The sequence below is a fragment of the Chelonia mydas genome, chromosome 9 (genome assembly GCF_015237465.2).
Source record: "Chelonia mydas isolate rCheMyd1 chromosome 9, rCheMyd1.pri.v2, whole genome shotgun sequence".
Taxonomy (NCBI): domain Eukaryota; kingdom Metazoa; phylum Chordata; order Testudines; family Cheloniidae; genus Chelonia; species Chelonia mydas.
Genome location: NC_057855.1, coordinates 31,912,051 through 31,932,118, shown reverse-complemented (window position 1 = coordinate 31,932,118; position 20,068 = coordinate 31,912,051). Strand labels below are relative to the sequence as shown.

Sequence of the window (20,068 nt, the reverse complement as noted above, 5' to 3'; positions counted from 1 at the left end):
CACACATATTAAAAGGGATTTTTTATTTCTAAACATCTGCTCATTGATTTTATCATAATTATGTTGTTACTTTACAACTCCTATGTAAAATTAGGAAAAGTAGGTAACACATGCTTCGTATATTTTTTTTAGATTTTGCTACCTTGGATCTTCTATTTTTCCCCTGCAAATAACAATATTCCATATTTTAGACTGATTTAAGCCAACAGGCAGGAAACCATAATTAAAATCAATTATTTTAATTTTGTTTAGTAGTTTTACTTTTTAGTTATTTTCCTAAAGAAAGGTTTATTCTCATTTGTTGGTATACATTGGTACTTCTTTTTGCTAACCAGGATACACTGTATCAGCACACATTTATTTAAACAACTATACAGTTTAACGTACATTTATTTGAATTCTAAATTTTTTAAGGTTTGTTTGGTTTTTTTGGTTAGAAATTGGTAAATGACTAAATTTGCAAGGCCTTAATCTCAACTTGATGACATTTGTTTGTCTGTAACATGATGACTTTTGAACACCACATCCAATGAAATACAACATTTCTGGGAATGAGCCAGGTCTCCATGGGCAGAACCCTATTGATTTTAGGGAAAAATCAGAAAACTGGAATAGTGGAAGTGTGGATCCTCCCATCTAAAAGCTTCAAGCACCTCTGTAATCCTCTATATATCAAAGAACTGGTTGACACCAATTAACGCCTTCCAGCATAACAATACCCGTATCATCTCAGATCATCCTCCCAAGAGAGTTTAACAAGTTGATAGCCTGAATGCAGGCTGGTTCCAAGGGGGGGGGGAGCGAGAAGGGCAGTTGCCCGGTGCACCAACTTCCGGGGGGTGCTCGACCATTTCCCCCCCCCCTGACAATTGTGGGGTTACTGAAGAGAATTTCTGCCCTGGCCAGCAAATTGGCTAGGGCCACTCCTGCCTGAATGGCTTATCTACCAGACAGAAAGAAGAGAAATAATAATGATGGGGGAAAGGGGGCATACTGAGCAAGGAGGAAGGAAGCATGGGGAAGCTTGGGATGGGGGCCACACAGAGCCCCTGCATGGGGGGTGAAGGGGGAGTGGGGGCACATACAAAGCCCTGGCATGGGGGCAGAATGGGGGGCAGAAAGACCCTGGCATGGGGGAAGAGGACACACACATATCCCTTGGTAGGGTGAGAATGTAAGATCCTGAAATGGGGCTGAAGGGGAAAATGCGGGGTTTGAGGGCAAAGGGGAATGGGGGACATATTGGCACACAGCCACTGGCATGGGAGAAGTGGAGGCAAACAGAACCTCTGTAATGGTACGGGGTGAGAGGAGATGCACGAGTCCCTGAATGTAAGGGAGATAAAAAAATTGGCACACAGAACTTGTGGGGTGAAACAGAGGAATGCAAGAAGCCCTTGGTGTATGCAAAGAGTTTGGCATGATGCTACAAAGTGTGCAACCCTTAGTTTACCTGGTGATGATTAATTTTTTTGATGTGATTTGTGTCAAGCTTCATTTGGATAGAAATTGGAATTCACTTAAAATGCACAAAAATAACATTTTAAAACTGTTTCTGTATCTGCAGAAGAAGCTACTGCTGTCAAAAACTTGTTTAGAACTTCAGCAAACTCTGGTTCCTGGTACTTAGCCAGTGACTTCCACCAATTCAGTGGTTTGCCTTTCTTTCAAACTTCAGTAGCAAACATGTACTGCTTAAATTTTTTTATTCAATTTAAATCATTCTAGAGATTACACTAAATGTAGGCCTTAACAGATTGTCAATTTAAAATTCAAATATAAACAGGTTTATTTTTTAAAAGGAACATGTATTTTTATCAAAAAATTTTATTTAAATTTAAAAATCCAATTAAAAAAAAGTCTTTAAATCTATCTTGTTCATGGCCTAAGAACAAGAAAGGTTGTGGGGTTTGTTTGTTTGTTTTTAGTATACTGACAAGAGAAAAAAAACCATGCCACATGAAATAAATAAAAATGACAAACCAAAACCTTTACTTACCAGACGATGAAAGTAACAAACCTTGAGTCTTATGTCAGTTTTGAATTGTGAACCTTTTCTAACGGTCTGTATAGCTTAAAAGAAAGACTGCCCATTGCTTTCTACATACAGATTCCTTTCTACATACAGATTCCAGTCACCGAATTCAGAAGCATGGTACCTGCCAAATACTAAAGTGGTTCCTACAGTCTCCACACCCCAAGTATGAACAAGTGGTTTAAATACTGAGGGCACGTCTTCACTGGCAATGTTAAAGCACGGCAGCGCTTTAATGTGGCTTGTGTAGTTGCGGCATAGCATTGGGAGAGAGCTCTCCTAGCGCTCTAAAAAACCCACCTCCACGAGGGGCGTAGCTTCCAGCGCTGGTGCGCTGTCTATACTGGCACATTACAGCGCTGAAACTTGCAGCGCTCAGGGGTGTGTTTTTTCAAACGCCTGAACGAGAAAGTTGCAGCGCTGTAAGTGCCAGTGTAGACAAGTCATGAGAAATGTCCCAGCTGTATTTTTTCCTGTAATGTTCTCCAAAATGAGAACTTACAACACTGTTTTGAGCTCAGCATTGCATGTTGAGTTGAGTGCTGTTCCAAACTAGCCCAAACACCTTCGCTGATGTATCTCAATCCTAACTTGCAATAAATCAATGTGTATTGATCTTGTACTGGGTTTAGAAAGCAAAAACAACCCATTTTGCCAACCTCTGTGGCAATTCTGTCTTGTACACAATTGAGTATGAAGACAAAAAAATCACCAAACTTATTTGTGAGTCAGCCCCAGTCTGCACTAAAAACAGACATTTTCAAAAATTGCTTAATTCAGCACCATCAAGAGTAGTCTCAAACATTTTTTTAAAAAAGCATTTGAAGATAGTTGTAACCAACCTATAATGACTCGTGCACCCATCTACAAGGTTTGCTTAAACCAGCTTTTAAAAAAAACACACAAAAAATAGGCTTTTTGTAGCATAGATGTGGGCTTAAAACAGGAACTGACAACCCACTAGAGTGCTGCTGAATTATAACCATGGAAAATTAAAAACAAACTTTAGCACACCATTTTCAACTGCAAAACACATGAAAGTGCTTTTATGCTAACTGTTTAACTGAATTACCACCCAACTGTTTCTTCATGTATGATGGGTCACAGATGTTTTAACTGCATTAGAATATAGCTACCAGCTCAGCACCTTGAGCTGGACTGCAGAGTTCTCTCTAAGGACTAACAAAAGTTATTTTTAGTGGGTATTAGCCAATTTTGTATTAAAGAAAACCACAAAAAAAAAAATCTATCAAGAGTTAAACTGAACATTAAATAGAAAATCCAATGTCTATACAACATTTTAATACTAACCAGTCTAACAAAAAAGCTAACATAATATACATTTTTCTCATCAAGAACAGCTAGAATTAGTAGTAAGGTGAACTTCAAATCTGTTAAGTTCTAAAGAAACAGAAGAGATAATTTTATCAGTATATTATTGGTAGAATAAATTAAAAATATAAAAGGCTAAGAGATTCTTGAATCCAAAGTGTAGGAATGTTCAAAGGAAACAATACGCAGTTTGTATGTCTAATGCTGATCTTTGAGCCGCTCCTGTGACCAATATAATATTTCACTTAACTACTTATACTGCACCCCAGTCATGTTCATCATGACATATCTGCACTCAAACTCTACTGTGAAGAAAATATTAAACAATAGCCACTAATTCAGAGTATAATTTAATTATGCTACTTTGCAGTTACGTAGCACATTTCATTAAAGGAGGTCAAACCACTTTGCCAACATTAAGCTTTGCAACACAACTCTGATGTAGGCATTATTATACCCGTAACATAGAGAGTTAAACTGAGGGAGAAAAACACTAGAAAACTTGCCCAAGATGAGTTAAAAAAAATAATCTTCAGAGTTGAGACAACAACCCAGTGCTCCTAACAATCTCTCTACAACAAGTGCATACTCCTCTCTTCCATCTTCCCAAGAAAGGATCTTTTCATCATCAAAATTAATGTATTTCAGTATATCCACTGGCAAACATAGTAGGATACCCTTGTCCACTCTTGCCCCAGAACTAACATGGCTGGCTGCCCACATTTTGATGTGACAATTACCCAGAAAGTATATAAAAGATGAAAATTACAGTAGTCCGCAGGCCAGGATTTTCTATACTCAATCTTCAACCAATTACTCCTGAAGGAATTCTATGCCAAAAAATGAAAAATTTTGCAAAATTCTGCACATTTTAAATGTGGAGGCTCCAGCATGGTAATGGGGAGTACAGGCCACTGACTGCATGGAGGTGGGAGATCACTCTGTTGCCTTCCCCTGTCCCCGGGACACGGACTAGGTGGTGAGGCTGCAACTGACCCTGACGCACTGCAAGGGCCAGGCCTGCCCCAGAAACCCCCAGGTCCTGCCCCTCCATACTGTGCGCACCACAATAGCAAGTGAGACAGATAGAGTCTCACACACATGCCCAGCTCTGGCCCCCAAACAAGGTGTGGGGCAAGCAGGCTATGCCCGGCAGGATCCAACTGTGGAGGGGCTTAGTGTGGGGGGATCTAGGTGTGTGGCAATCTGGCTGCGGGTGGCTCACGGGGGGAACTGGATGCACAGAGGCCCATTGGGAGTTCCGGTGCAAAGGGAATGGGACTCTACAGGGATGATCCAGGTGAAGGTGGGTGGGGCACAGTGGGGGGCATTGTTAGAGTGAAAGTCTGGGTGCAGCTGGTTGGGGCCCAGTGGAGTGAAGGTCTGAGTGCAGGGGCTCATCAGGCTTGGGGTTTGAGTGCCAGTGGGAGCCGTGATCGGCCAAACCTGCGGACGCGGCAGGTAAACAAACCAGCCCAGCCCACCAGGGGCTTTCCCTGAACAAGCAGCGTCCCAAGTTTGGTAAACACTGCTTTACGCCAATTCACAAATGTGTGTTTGTTTGTGGCACAAAATTCAGGGGCAGTTAAATGATTAGATTGGTTTGAACAAAAAAAGCAAATAGCACAGGTGAGTGAGCACAAGTAGGTTTTGCTAGCAAGCAGAGGGAATATAATTACATTTGGTTAAGGATGACCTAGTAGATTTCTGGTTGGCTTAAAAGTTTTATTTTAATATGTAGTTTAATATGTGTTTCATATGCATGTGGTTTTTATGTGAAGTGCAAAAGATAACTGGATGAGAGTTTATAAACCAAAGACCTGTCTGCTCTGCACGAATATAGCACAAGGGTGGCCAAACTCAGTTACCCTCAAAGCCACATACGATAATCTTCAGAAGCTCAAGAGCTGGGTGTGCATGCCAAGGCTTCTGCCCTGTGGCGTGATGGTGGGGCTGCGGGGAGGGGAGTTTTGGGGATTCTCCACTATGAGGTCCACCTGCCAGTGGTTGGGGCTTCTGCCCTGGGAGGGACGGGGGATCTCGGGGCTTCAGCCCCAGGGGAGGACCCTACTGGAGCTAGGGGCTGAAGCCCCACTCCTGCTGAAGTGCCCAAGCCCTGGCAGGCACCTCCCGTGGTGCTGAAGCCCCACCACCTGACACAGGGCAGAAGCCCCGAGCTCCTCCCCAGTCTGGTAGGCGGAGGGGGTGGGGGGGCACGTGGGGCTCTGCGAGCCGCATGCAGCTCTGGAGTTGCGATTTGGCCACCCCATATAGCACGCTTAGTATGAGAAGGTTTTACCAGGGTTTCCTTGGCTAAAACATCCCTTCCCCCTGTACAACATGCTGTGTTTCGCTAGTGCTATCACACATCTGTGAAGCGTCTGGGGATCCTCCACAATAAAACACGTTCTATGCAAGCAAAGCGATTTTAATCTGGTTGGGAAAAACCTGAATGAAATACATGCAAACGCAAGGGCTGCCACAAGACACGAGAACAACTGGAACAAGGCGCATTGAAATGGCTCATTAGAACACGCTACAAACAGCTTCCTTCATTTTGTACCCGAGAATCCCCTGTAAACCTTCCCCGCCCACTGTGCAGTGCCGAGCCGTGGGAGCGGGCAGAGGAGGTGCGTGCGCGGCAGGCTGCGCCAGGGGGCGCTGGGGTTTGCTGGGGCAGAGCCCCCGCACCCTAGGAACGAAGCTGGCTGAGGCAGGGTCTGAGCCGCCGACGCGCCGCAGGAAGTCGAGCCCCGCTCCGCGGGTGAGGCAGAGTCTGTCCGTGGAGGGGCGGAGACTGGCCCACACACGGCGGGGCTAAGGAAGGGGTGACGGCAAAGCCCCGTCTCCGAGAAGCTGCCGGGGGAGGAAGAGCGCGGGTTACAGGGCGCCCGGAAGGGGAAGAGGAACAAGGTCCCCATAGCATGTGGTAATGGGTGGGGCTAAGCTTCCTCCCAACCCACAGTAACCTCCTCCCCCTCCCCGGCCGCTTTCCCTCATTCACCTTCTTGCTGCTAACGCCTCTGACTTCAGCTGTCTTGTCGTAGACGTGGCAGCGCAGCATTATGCTGCCCACATCGACCCCCACCACATACGTCGTGGCGGCGGCGGTGCTCGCCCGCCCTTCCTTGCAGCGCGACATCCCCCCGCATGCGGCGGCGGCGGCTGTTGGGCGGGGCGCGGGCTCGAGCTGACTGAACCGGCGCGGTTCACCCTGCCGCGAACGAACCACAGCCCGGCGGCGCCCCTACGGCATGGGCGGGCCTATGGGTGGCCGGGCCGGCTGAGGGGGGAGGGGCTGGCCGAGGAGGGCTAGGAAAGGCCAGGGGCAGGAACGAACAGGGCAGGGATTAAGCGGAGTTCCGGGGAGCTAAAACTACCTGTTAGAGGCAAAGGTAAACGCTGGCTCCTGCCTGTTTTGGGCCAGACCCAGCCGAGCCACTGCTGGTACTTTAATACATAAACAAACTAAAACCCCTGAGCAGAGAGGCCGAGTACTAATGACCCAGGTGTGCGGAACCCCCGTTCTGCCCCAGGCAGGCCACTCTCCACCCCTTCCCTCAAGGTCCCCACGTGCGCCCCGCCTCTTCTTGCCCTCACTCCGCCCATGCCCCACTTCTTCCCGCCCAGCGACTCCTGAACACCTCTGGACACCAGGCAGGCTGGGGGGAGAGGGGGAGTTGCCGGTCGGTGCTGAGCACCCACCATTTTGTTTTCCAGCCCTGGAGCACCCACGGACTCAGCTCTGATGGCCCCAATCCCCAGCCTCATGAGAGCACAAGATAGTTGCAAAAACTCTCATCCTGCCAATTTTTCCTTCCTGTCCCCAAATTCTGATGCCTAATCAGAGGAGGAGTGGAAGCTCCTGATACAGCAGTAAATCCGCATGGTAATAGATCCTGGCACTGTGGCACACGTGCTACAAAGCCCCAGATTTCAGAGTAGCAGCCATGTTAGTCTGTATCCGCAAAAAAGAAAAGGAGGACTTGTGGCACCTTAGAGACTAACAAATTTATTTGAGCATAAGCTTTCGTGAGCTACAGCTCACTTCATCGGATGTATGCAGAGGAAAATACAGTGGGGAGATTTATATACACAACATGAAACAATGAGTGTTACCATACACACGGTAAGGAGAGCTATTACCAGCAGGAGAGTTCGGGTGGGGGGGGGGGGACCAGGACCTTTTCTAGTGATAATCAAGGTGGGCCATTTCCAGCATTTGACAAGAACGTCTGAGGAACAGTGGGGGGAGGAGGGGAATAAACATGGGGAAATAGTTTTACTTTGTGTAATGACACATCCACTCCCAGTCTTTAGTCAAGCCTAAATTAATTGTATCCAATTTGCAAATTAATTCCAATTCAGCAGTCTCTTTGTTGGAGTCTGTTCTTGAAGTTTTTTTGTTGAAGAATTGCCACTTTTAGGTCTGTAATCGAGTGACCAAAGAGATTGAAGTGTTCTCCGGCTGGTTTTTGAATATTATAATTCTTGATGTCTGATTTGTGTCCATTTATTCTTTTATGTAGAGACTGTCCAGTTTGGCCAATGTACATGGCAGAGGGACATTGCTGACACATGATGGCATATATCACATTGGTAGATGTGCAGGTGAATGAGCCTCTGAGAGCGTGGCTGATATGATTAGGCCCTATGATGGTGTCCCCGAATAGATATGTGGACACAGTTGGCAACGGGCTTTGTTGCAAGGATAGGTTCCTGGGTTAGTGGTTTTGTTGTGTGGTTGCTGGTGAGTATTTGCTTCAGGATGTGGGGTTGTCTGTAAGCAAGGACTGGCCTGTCTCCCAAGATCTGTGAGAGTGATGGGTCGTCCTTCAGGATAGGTTGTAGATCCTTGATGATGCGTTGGAGAGGTTTTAGTTGGGGGCTGAAGGTGATGGCTAGTGGCGTTCTGTTATTTTTTTTGTTGGGCCTGTCCTGTAGTAGGTGACTTGTGGGTACTCTTCTGTCTCTGTCAGTCTGTTTCTTCAGTTCAGCAGGTGGGTAGTGTAGTTGTAAGAATGCTTGATAGAGATCTTGTAGGTGTTTGTCTCTGTCTGTCTCTGCGGCTCCTGATTTAGACAGTGTGCCCCCAAAATCTCTGATTTACCCCGCAAAGAGAGAACAAGTGTGGACGCTGCTACTGCTACACACACAGCAATCTGACAAATACCCAGATTTTGCACCTTCAGTCTGCCAGTTTTTAGCCCAAACTCCCAAAATTCCAGAATATGATTAGCCACTCCAATTGCACTTCAAAAATCTGGACCCTGATGTGCTCCATCCCAGTATTGCTGCAAAAACTCATGTCTGGATCCTACCAGCTTCGTCCAAAGTTTGGCCACAAACCCAGAAATTGTACTGTCTTTTTATGTTGTTTGCATCATTTAAGGGAAATGAAGGAAAAATTGATAGCAATATATAAATCAGTAATTAGGAACTGTAGAAAATTGATAATGGAAGTCAAGGGACACAAGAAGAAATCTATGGCCACCAGAGTCAAGGACAGTAAGGAGGAGTTTTTAAAATATGTTAGGAACAAAAAGAATTTGACAATGGTATTAGTCCATTACTGAATAGAAGATTAGAGTTGGAAGACATCTCAGGAGGTCATCTAGTCTAACCCCCTGATCAAAGCAGGACCAACCCCAACTAAATCATCCCACCCAGGGCTTTGTCAAGCCGGGCCTTAAAAGCCTCTAAAGATGGAGATTCCACCACCTCCCTATGCAACCCATTTCAGTGCTTCCCCACCCTCCTAGTGAAATAGTTTTTCCTAATATCCAACCTGGACCTCCCCCACTGCAACTTGAGACCATTGCTCCTTGTTCTGTCATCTGCCATCACTGAGAATAGCCTAGCTTCATCCTCTTTGGAACCCCCCTTCAGGTAGTTGAAGGCTGCTATCAAATGCCCCCTCACTCTTCTCTTTTGCAGACTAAATAAGCCCAGTGCCCCCAGACTCTTCTCATAAGTCATGTCCCCCAGCCCTGCTAATAATTTTTGTTGCCCTCGCTGGACTCTTTCCAATTTGTCCACATCCTTTCCTTAGTGGGGGGCCCAAAACTGGATGCAGTACTCCAGATGTGACCTCACCAATGCCGAATAGAGGGGAATAATCACTTCCCTTAATCTGCGGGCAGTGCTCCTACTAATTTAGCCCAATAGGCCGTTAGCTTTCTTGGCAACAAGGGCACACTGTTGACTCATATCCAGCTTCTCGTCCACTGTTATCCCCTGGTCCTTTTCTGCAGAACTGCCACTTGGTCCCCAGCCTGTAGCAGTGCATGGGATTCTTCCGTCCTAAGTGTAAGACTCTGCATTTGTCCTTGTTGAACCTTATCAGATTTCTTTTGGCCCATTTTCCAATTTGTCTTGTTCACTCTGGACCCTATCCCTACCCTCCAGTGTATCTACCTCTCCCCACAGCTTAGTGTCATCCGCAGACTTGCTGAGGGTGCAATCCATCCCATCATCCAGATCATTAATGAAGATGTTGAACAAAACCGGACCCAGGACCGACACCTGGGGCACTCTGCTTGATACCAGCTGCCAACTAGACATTGAGCTGTTGATCACTGTTATACCAATAAAATAAAACTCAACAGGATCTTTTAAAAGGGGATAATACAAAATGCCACGTTTATTGTGAATACAAAAAGAGGCACAGTAAACCAGTAATCATAAACATTCTATCCCATGTACTTACACAAAATATGAAAAGAGGCAAAGCAAGTAAAAAGTCATATTTACTACATCCCATTCACTCCCACACACATACACATACAAGTTCTGCAAAGTTGTTATAATTACCAGCCTAGAGGTTGCTCATGCCAAGTTACTGGCCAGGTAACCTGGGCATGAGGGTGGAGCTGAGTCTTTCTCAGATGTGCGTCTGATGCTATTGGAGGGTGGTCACAGAACCAGACTCAAAGTTCTTGGGTCTGTTTTTATAGGAGTTTTATTCCTATGCCAGTCTATGGAGGTGGCTTTATCATGCTGTTGCTGAATCAATCAGCAGATGGCACATCCCTGATGGCTCCTTGCTGCCAGATGTTATCTTGTTCTTGGGTTCTCCCATCCTTGAGGCTGTTGGATGGATTCCAGTCTTCCCTCTGGGGGTCATCCGGTTATCTCCACTTAGCGCATTCTTCGGCCAATCAATGCTGAAGTGGTAACTCTTAGGCTGGCATTCCTAACCATTCATCTTCTATTTACACACAACATCCATTCACATGCATTCTCGAGCTTTATTTCAACATATATCTCTTCTGACTTTAACAACTCTTAGGGTGTAACGAAACTGCTTAATCCCCTTACCATATAACATACATAACAAGCAAGATAAAGAACGCGAGAAGGGTGGGAGTCTATGTGTGCTGTTCCGAGGAACAGTTGTTTTTGCAAACTCTTATCTCTTCTGAGAACAGACTCTATGTCCCAGGATGTGCTGAGAAGTTTGGCCTTGCAAACCGCTCACAGAGAAAGGAAAAAGAAAAGGCCTTCTAATTAACATTACTTTGGAATCTTTAAACTATATAAAATTAAAAATCATACTACCTGTTGAGCCAGACGATCTAGCCAGCTTTCCATTTGCCTTATAGTCCATTCATCCAATCCATACTACTTTAACTTGCTGGCAAGAATACTGTAAGAGACCATATCAAAACTTTGCTAAAGTCAAGATATATCATGTCCACCGCTTTCCCCATATCCACAGAGCCAGTCATCTCATCATAGAAGGCAATCAGGTTGGTCAGGCATGACTTGCCCTTGGTGAATCCATGTTGACTGTTCCTGATCACCTTCATCTCCTCCAAGTGCTTTAAAATGGATGCCTTGAGGACCTGCTCCATGATTTTTCTGGGGACTGAGATGAGGCTGACCAGTCTGTAGTTCCCCCGGATTCTCCTTCTTTTCCTTTTTAAAGATGGGCACTATATTTGCCTTTTTCCAATCATCTGGGATCTCCCCCGATCATCACGAGTTTTCAAAGATAATGGCCAATGGCTCTGCAATTACATCAGCCAACTCCCTCAGCACCCTCGGATGCATTGCATGCGGCCCCATGGTCTTGTGCATGTCTAGCTTTCCTAAATAGTCCTTAATCTGTTCTTTCACCACTGAGGGTTGCTCAGCTCCTCCCAATACTGTGCTGCCCAGTGCAACAGTCTGGGAGCTGACCTTGTCTGTGAAGATCGAAGCAAAAAAGCATTGAGTACTTCAGCTTTTTCCACATCATCTGTCACTAGGTTGCCTCCCCATTCAGTAAGGGTCCCACATTTTCCCTGACCACCACCTTGTTGCTAACATACCTGTAGAAACCCTTATTGTTACGCTTCACATCCCTTGCTAGCTGCAACTCCAGTTGTGCTTTGGTCTTCCTGATTACACCCCTGCATGCTCCAGCAATATTTTTATACTCTCCCTAGTCATCTATCCAAGTTTCCACTTCTTGTAAGCTTCCTTTTTGTGTTTAAGCTCTCTGAAGATTTCTCTATTATGCCAAGCTGGTCACCTGCCATATTTTCTATTCTTTCTGCACATCGGGATTGTTTGTTCCTGCGCCCTCAATAAGGATTCTTTAAAATACAGCCAGCTCTCCTGGATTCCTTTCCCCCTCATTTTAGCCTCCCAGGGTATCTTTCCTATCAGTTCCGAGAGGGAGTCAAAGTCCAGGGTCTGTATTGTGCTGCTCTCCTTTCTTCCTTTTGTCACGATCCTGAAGTCGATCATCTTATGGTCACTGCTGTCCAGGTTGCCACCCACTTCTACTTCCCCTACCAGTTCTTCCCCATTTATGAGCAGCAGGTCCTGAGGAGCATGGCCCCTAGTTGTTTCCTCCAGCACTTGCACCAGGAAGTTGTCTCAAACATTCTCCAAAAACTTGCTGGATTGTCTGTGCACTGCTGTATTGTTCTCCCAGCAGTTGTCAGGGTGATTGAAGTTCCCCATGAGAACCAGGACCTGTCATCTGGAAACGTCTGTTGTCCGAAGAAAGCCTCATCTACCTCATCGTTCTGGTCTGGTGGTCTATAGCAGATGCCCACCACATCATCACCCTTCTTGCTCTCGCCGCTAAACCTAAAGACTCTCAACAGGCTTTTCTCCAGTTTCACACTGGAGCTCTGAGCAATCATACTGCTCTCTTACATACAGTGCAACTCCTCCACATTTTTCTCCCCTGCCTGTCCTTCCTGAACAGCTTATATCCATCCATGACAGTGCTCCAGTCATGTGAGTTACCCCACCAAGTCTCTGTTATTCCAATCCCATCATAGTTCCTTGACTGTGCCAGGACTTCCAATTCTTCCTGCTTGTTTCCCAGGCTTCTTGTGTTCATGTACAGGCACCTAAGATAATTAGCCGATTGCCCTACTTTCTCAGTATGAATCAGGAGGCCTCCCCTGCTGCACTCTTCTCCTTGTGTTTCCTCCCAGTATCCCACTTACCTCAGGGCCTAGGTCTCCATCCCCCGGCAAACCTAGTTTAAAGCCCTCCTCACTAGGTTAGTAAGCCTGCCTGCGAAGATGCTCTTCCCTCTCTTAGTTAAGTGGATCCCATCTGTTCCTAGCAATCTTTCTTCCTGGAACAACATCCCATGGTCGAAGAATCCAAAGCCCTCTCTCCAACACCACCTGCGCAACCACACATTTACTGCCACAATTCGATGGTCCCTACCTGGGCCTTTTCCTTCAACAGGGAGGATGAACAAGAACATGACTTGCATCTCAAACTCCTTCATCCTTCTTCCCAGAGCCAGATAGTCTGCAGTGACCCTCTCAAGGTCATTCTTGGCAGTATCATTGGTGCCCACATGGAGAAGTAGGAAGGTGTAGCAGTCCAAGGGCTTGATCAGTCTTGGCAGACACTCTGTCACATCCTGAATTCTAGCTCTAGGCAAGCAGCACACTTACCGAGTTTCCCGGTCTGGGCGGCAGATGGATGACTCCCTTCCCCTTCGGAGGGAGTCCCCAACCACCCGTCTCCTCTTCTTGGGAGTAGTGGACGTGGAACCCCCATCCCTAGGTCAGTGCATCCCATGTCTTCCGGTCAATGGGGTCTCCTGATCCCTTTCCCTCAGATGATTCTTCCAAACCATTCTCCGCCATCGTACCTGTGCAGAGAGCCTGAAAATGGTTTCTTACCACTATCCACATTGGGGGTACATGGGTTCTCCTTTTTCTTCTTCTGGAGGTCACATGCTGCCAATTTTCTTCCCCGTTCTGCACCCTCTCTGATTCTTCAGCATGCTGTGCCTGCAGTACGAAACGCGGACTTCTGTTCAGAAAGTCTTCATTTTCTCTGACACAAGGCAGGGTTGATACTTGGGTTTCTAGTCCTTTAACCTTCTCTTCCAATATGGAGACCAGCTTGTATTTCGTACAAAGTTGCTTCTATCCTTTGGGAGAAAGACAAACATGGCACATCCTGTGCAGGTCACAACAGCTGATCGATGGCTCACTATCCATACTTTCTTCATTCTAAGAGCCTCTTCAGATGATGTATTTAGTGCTCACAGAAGCCTGAAAGACAAAAACTCTGTGGGAAGTGCCACCCAGGCAAACTCCCTGTTTGCTTCTCCTCTATTCGCAGCTCAATTGGTTCGCAACTGGCTGCTTTTTTATAAGGCTGCTGGCTCGAAGCAGTTGCCCCAGCTCAACCATTCAAGGCCCACCTGGAACAAAGCACTCCCAATTCACACTTTTCAAACAACCAACCACACAGTCAAACAGTCACACTTTTCAAACAAACAAACAAACACACTGTCACACAGTCTCTGCAACTAACACCAGTCAAACAAATGGTCACAGCAGACAGACACTCGGATATTCACCCCACCAGCTCACAACACAGCCCCACCCCACTGCAGCAGCACTCATCGTAGCTTCTCTCAGACAGTTCCCAGGCAAACTCCCTCTCTTTGCTTCTCCTCTGTTCACAGCTTCCAGTCTACCATGGAAATGGTAGAATTATCAATAATAATGCAGAAAAGGCAGAAGTGTTAAATAAAGATTTCTGTTCTGTAATTGGCAAAAAGCCCAAACCCCAATGATATAGTCTCATCACATGGTGATAACACTCTTTAATTCCACTGGTATCTCTGGAGGGTGTTAAACAAGCTACTAAAGTTATACATTTTTAAATCAGCAACTCCAGATAACTTGCATCCAAGAGTTTTAAAAGAGCTGCTACATTAATGCTGTACAATTAATGCTGATTTTCCACAAGTCTTGGAGCATTAGGGAAGTTCCAGAAGACAGGAAGAAAGCTAGTGTTGTGCCAATTTTAAAAAGGGTAAAAGGGATAACATCGGTAATTATAGGCCTGTCGGCTTGATTTTGATCCCAGGCAAGACAATGGGGTGAATGATAAAGGACTCAACTAATAAAGAACTAAAGGAGGGCAATGTAATTAATGCAAATCAACATGGGTTTATGGAAAATAGATCCTGTCAAAATGACCTGATTTTTTTTTTTAATAGAGATTACAAATTTGGTTGATAAAGTAATGGTGTTGATGTAATATACTTAGACTTCTGTACAGCATTCGACTTGGTAGCTCACATTTTGATTAAAAAATTAGAATATAAAATGAACATGGCACACATTAAAAGGATTAAAAACTGACTGATAGTTCTCAAAATGTAATAGTAATGGGGAATCATCGAGTGGATGTGTTTCCAGTGGAGTCCTACAGGAATGGGTTCTTGGCCCTACACTATTTAACATTTTTATCAATCACCTAGAAGACAATAAAATCGTCACAGAAAAATTTTGGAGTTGATACAAAAATTGGGGGAGTGGTAAATAATGAAGAGGACGGGTCACTGATTTAGAGTGATCTGGATTGCTTGAGAACCTGGGCACAAGTAAACAATATGCATTTTAATGAAGCTAAATGTAAATGCATGCATATAAGAACAAAGAGTGTAGGCCATACTCACACGATGGGGGACACTCGTGGGAAGCAGTTACTTGAAAAAAGATGTGAAGTGGTGGCAGGTAATCAGCTTAACATAAGCTTCCGGTGTGATGATGTGGCCAGAAGAGCTAATGCGATCCTGTGATGAATAAATGGGAATCTCAAGTAGGAGTAGACAGGTTCTTTTACCTCTGTATTTGGCCCTGGTGCAACTGCTGCTGGAATACTATGTCCAGTTGTAGTGCCCACAATTCAAGAAGGATGTTGATAAATTGGAGATGGTTCAGAGAAGAGCTGTGAGAATGATTAAAGAACATGCCTTATAGCTGTGGTCCCCAAACTTTTTATGTCATGCTCCCACTTACCTGTAATGACAGGTTTCAGAGTAACAGCCGTGTTAGTCTGTATTCGCAAAAAGAAAAGGAGTACTTGTGGCACCTTAGAGACTAACCAATTTATTTGAGCATAAGCTTTCGTGAGCTACAGCTCACTTCATCGGATGCATACTGTGGAAAGTGTAGAAGATCTTTTATACACACAAAGCATGAAAAAATACCTCCCCGCACCCCACTCTCCTGCTGGCAATAGCTTATCTAAAGTGATCACTCTCCTTACAATGTGTATGATAATCAAGTTGGGCCATTTCCAGCACAAATCCAGGTTTTCTCACCCCCCCCCCCCCACAAACCCACTCTCCAGCAGGAGAGTTTCCCCTTGTTTTTTCCTACCCCCCCACCCCCTCCTCAGACATTCTTGTTAAACCCTGGATTTGTGCTGGAAATGGCCCACCTTGATTATTATACACATTGTAAGGAGAGTGTTCACTTTAGATAAGCTATTACCAGCAGGAGAGTGCGTTTTTGTGGGGGCGGGGGGGGGTTTGAGAAAACCTGGATTTGTGCTGGAAATGGCCCAACTTGATTATCATACACATTGTAAGGAGAGTGATCATTTTAGATAAGCTATTGCCAGCAGGAGAGTGGGGTGGGGGGAGGTATTTTTTCATGCTTTGTGTGTATAAAGGATCTTCTACACTTTCCACAGTATGCATCCGATGAAGTGAGCTATAGCTCACGAAAGCTTATGCTCAAATAAATTGGTTAGTCTTTAAGGTGCCACAAGTACTCCTTTTCTTCTTACCTGTAATGTAATCTGTTTGTGCGCCCCCAGGAGCTAAGGCCAGATCTGCTGCTTGGAGCCGAAGCCAGGGCCTCAGCTGGGGGCAGGGTTGTGGCCAGATCCTAGGTGGTACTCCCTCCCCGCCTACCTTGGGGGCTGGCCCGGGTCCCGCTGCGCCCCCCTGAATGTTCCTCCACATCCCCAAGGGGGATATGCCCCACAGTTTGAGGACCACTGACTTACAGTGATAGACTCAAGGAGCTCAATGTATTTAGCTTAACAAGAAGGTTAAGGGGTGACTTGTTTACAGTCTGTAAGTATTTACATGGGGAATAAATATTTAATAATAGGCTCTTCAGTCCAGCAGAGAAAGGTATAACATGATCCAATAGCTGGAAGTTGAAGCTAGACATATTCAGACTGGAAATAAAATGTAAATTTTTAAGAGTAATTAATCATTGGAATAATTTACCAAGAGTCATGGTGAATTTGCCATCACTGACAATTTTTAAATCCAGATTGGATGCTTTTTAAAATATGTGCCCTAGGAATTATTTTGGGGAAGCTCTATGGCCTGTAAAAAGAAAAGGAGTACTTGTGGCACCTTAGAGACTAACCAGTTTATTTGAGCATGAGCTTTCGTGAGCTACAGCTCACTTCATCTATGCATCCGATGAAGTGAGCTGTAGCTCACGAAAGCTCATGCTCAAATAAACTGGTTAGTCTCTAAGGTGCCACAAGTACTCCTTTTCTTTTTACGAATACAGACTAACACGGCTGTTACTCTGAAATCTATGGCCTGTGTTATACAGGATGTCAGATGAAGTGATCAGAATGGTCCCGATTGGTCTAGGAATCCATGAATTTAATTTTAAGTACCGAACAACGTCCTCTCTCATTGCTGCAACCTGATCTTTGTCTTGGAGAAGCAGGCAGTTCATTTTCCAAAAAAGTGATTTTTGGGATCCACCCCAGCTATCAAAGACTATTCCGCTCGGTGCATGAATGATCTGCAGCTCTTGTCTGGTTCATTAAGGATTCAGAGACTAAAATAAAATCTATTCTATAAAATCTATAAAATGTGTGAGCTCTTTTTCCTAGGTGCAGTTCTCTCCAGCTGAGAGACTGAATTGTTGGCACAGAGAAGTTAATGCTGCACCTGCTTCTTATAGCCTCCTTGTCTTTTTTTTTTTTTTTTTTTTTAAAGTCAGATCTGCCCTTGTGAGGAATTGGTGTGCAAGTGAAGTCTCCTCCAAGTATAACTTCCCCTTCTCCAAAGTGTTGCAGTTTTTTTTTTGAGAGAGTCATTAAAATTTTTTTTGCTTTTGATTGGGAACATACACTGAGCCTACTGTTGTTGAAGCACAATTGCTGTTGAAGCACAATTAATAACAATAATTAATTGTTATTAATAAGACAAAACATCCCTCCTTATCCTTAAATTGATCTTTAATCTGAAAAAGTTCAAGTTTAAAAAATATTGTGCCCACTCCTCTTTCCTTTTCTTTGGCTGAAGCAAAAAGAAAGGCTGCTGAAAACCAATTAATTACCTTTCATCGTAATAATTGGCCCCTCCTGAGAAAATGAGTTTCTTGAAATAAAATAATCTCAGAGTGTTTTGTGTTTTTAAGTTCTGCCAGGTCTTTTTTTCTTTTTAGTGTCATTATTTAGCCCTTTGACATTCAAATATGTTACTTTAAAAGGAAGAACCATTGATAACTATTTCACTTTACTTAAAATCTTGAAACTCTCATTCTTTAGCTGTTTGATGGCATGAAGCCTTGTGTGGCCATGTCTCTCTTGTTTCTAGTTATGTTGCATTTGCGTACCTGAATATGGCTTCGTTTTTGTCTGTAAACTTTTGTATTTCTTGTAATAATTTCCCTTTACCCCTCCTGCATTCCCTTTTCTTTAAATCCAAAAATAAAATACTAGAATAGCATATAAATCAGACCTCAAACAACTGCGCTTTGCTGAACCCCCAGGTCCCGTACTTTCCCCGTGAACACTCGGACTATTTCACTTGTAATCCAAAAAAGGTAATGTTTTCCATTTATGGTAGTCTTCACCCTTAGGGATAGATTACCACGGGGGGGGCAAACTTTTTGGCCCGAAGGCCACATTGGGGTGCGAAACTGTATGGAGGGCCAGGTAGGGAAGGCTGTGCCTCCCCAAACAGCCTGGCCTCTGCCCTCTCCCACTTCCCACGCCTGTCAGAACCCTCCCCCTGCTCCTTGTCCCCTAACCGCCCCCCAGGACTCCACCCTCTGTTTAACCCCCACCCCCAGAACCTCTGCCCTATCCAACTGCTCCCTGTTTCACGTCCCCTGCCTGCCCCCTCCCGCCCCCTCCCCCCACCCCTAACTGCCCCCCCCGGGACCTCATCCCCTATCCAACTGCCCTCTGCTCCCTGACTGCCCCCCAGGAGCCCCTGCCCCTTATCCAACCCCCCCGGTCCCGGCCCCCTTACCATGCTGCTCAGAGCAGCATGTCTGGGAACCGTGCCGGAGCCAGACACTCTGCGGCGCTGCCCTGGATGAGTGCACAGCCCCACTGCCCAGAGCACCGCCTGTGCAGCAGCGTAGCCACAGGGAGACGACAACAGGGAAGACCAGGGGCTAGCCTCCCAGGGCAGGAGCTCAGGGGTTGGGCAGGATGGTCCCATGGGCTCTAGTTTGCCCACCTCTGGATTATCAGCGGATCATTTGAGTTACAAAGAGAGGATTTACACAGAACCCCTAAATGCTCCTCTACTTCCCGTCTCCATTCTCTTCCATCCCCCTTTCCCCTTAATCACTCCTTCCTTAGCGTCCTTTAGTGTGTCTGTTTTTTAAGATACAGAACACATCTCTCACAGAGATATGATAACCCCAATTAAAGCACACTTCACACTATTTCCCTTCCAACATTAATATAGTTACTTTACAACTGTTCATTCTTGGTGACTCCCAAGAAGTCCCTTCTGGATGGGGGCTGCTTTAGCTATAGATGAACCAGGCAGGTGCCTAAGGGAGGGCAGATTTTTCAGCAGCTGACTAGGGTTGCAGATTCATGAGAGGTTTCAGAGTAACAGCAGTGTTAGTCTGTATTCGCAAAAAGAAAAGGAGTACTTGTGGCACCTTAGAGACTAACAAATTTATTTGAGCATAAGCTTTCGTGAGCTACAGCTCACTTCATCGGATTCATGAGAAGCAGCGTGCTGCCACCTCCTGATCTACTTGCATTCATAAGCAGCAAAAAAGAACTTTGGGATAGTTGGGCCTACTCCACACCCTTATGCCCTTGGGTTGGGACACCACGACAGAGGCGCAGCTCCAGTGGACACTGCTGGCTAAAAGAATTCAAACTTGACACCTGGGGCACATGTACTATGAATGAAATACATATTGGCAAGCACTCAAAGGAGAGGATTCTCCCCCTTCCCTCTCCAAATAACAATGGAAGAAAATAATGCAATTGCCTTTTAAGGCTTTTAAAGTTTAAAATAAGTTTTAAAATTTTGAGGTTTGTGACACTGATCATTTTATGTAGCAACTTGTTATTTATTCAAATAACAAAACTGTATTTTCTTTCTTTAAGGAGTTTACATGCATCTCAATTTGTATCTTCAGTACACGTTCTGTCATTCTACTTTGTTCAAGGGTTTGCCTGACAGAA

At 45.2% G+C, this 20,068-nt stretch overlaps 1 protein-coding gene across 2 annotated transcripts in view; it reads right to left on the bottom strand.

Moving 5' to 3' along the window:
- TFDP2 (transcription factor Dp-2) overlaps positions 1–6,629 on the bottom strand; it is a 259,198-nt gene extending 252,569 nt beyond the window's left edge. Inside the window, exon 1 of one of the 2 annotated variants that reach the window (XM_007054994.4) lies at positions 6,372–6,629. In XM_007054994.4, coding sequence (XP_007055056.2) covers positions 6,372–6,509 — 138 coding nt within the window. In that variant the 5' untranslated portion in view covers positions 6,510–6,629. The remainder of the gene's footprint in view (positions 1–6,371) is intronic. The other variant, XM_043522835.1, reaches the window with a different exon arrangement.
- Between the last annotated feature and the right edge of the window lie 13,439 nt (positions 6,630–20,068).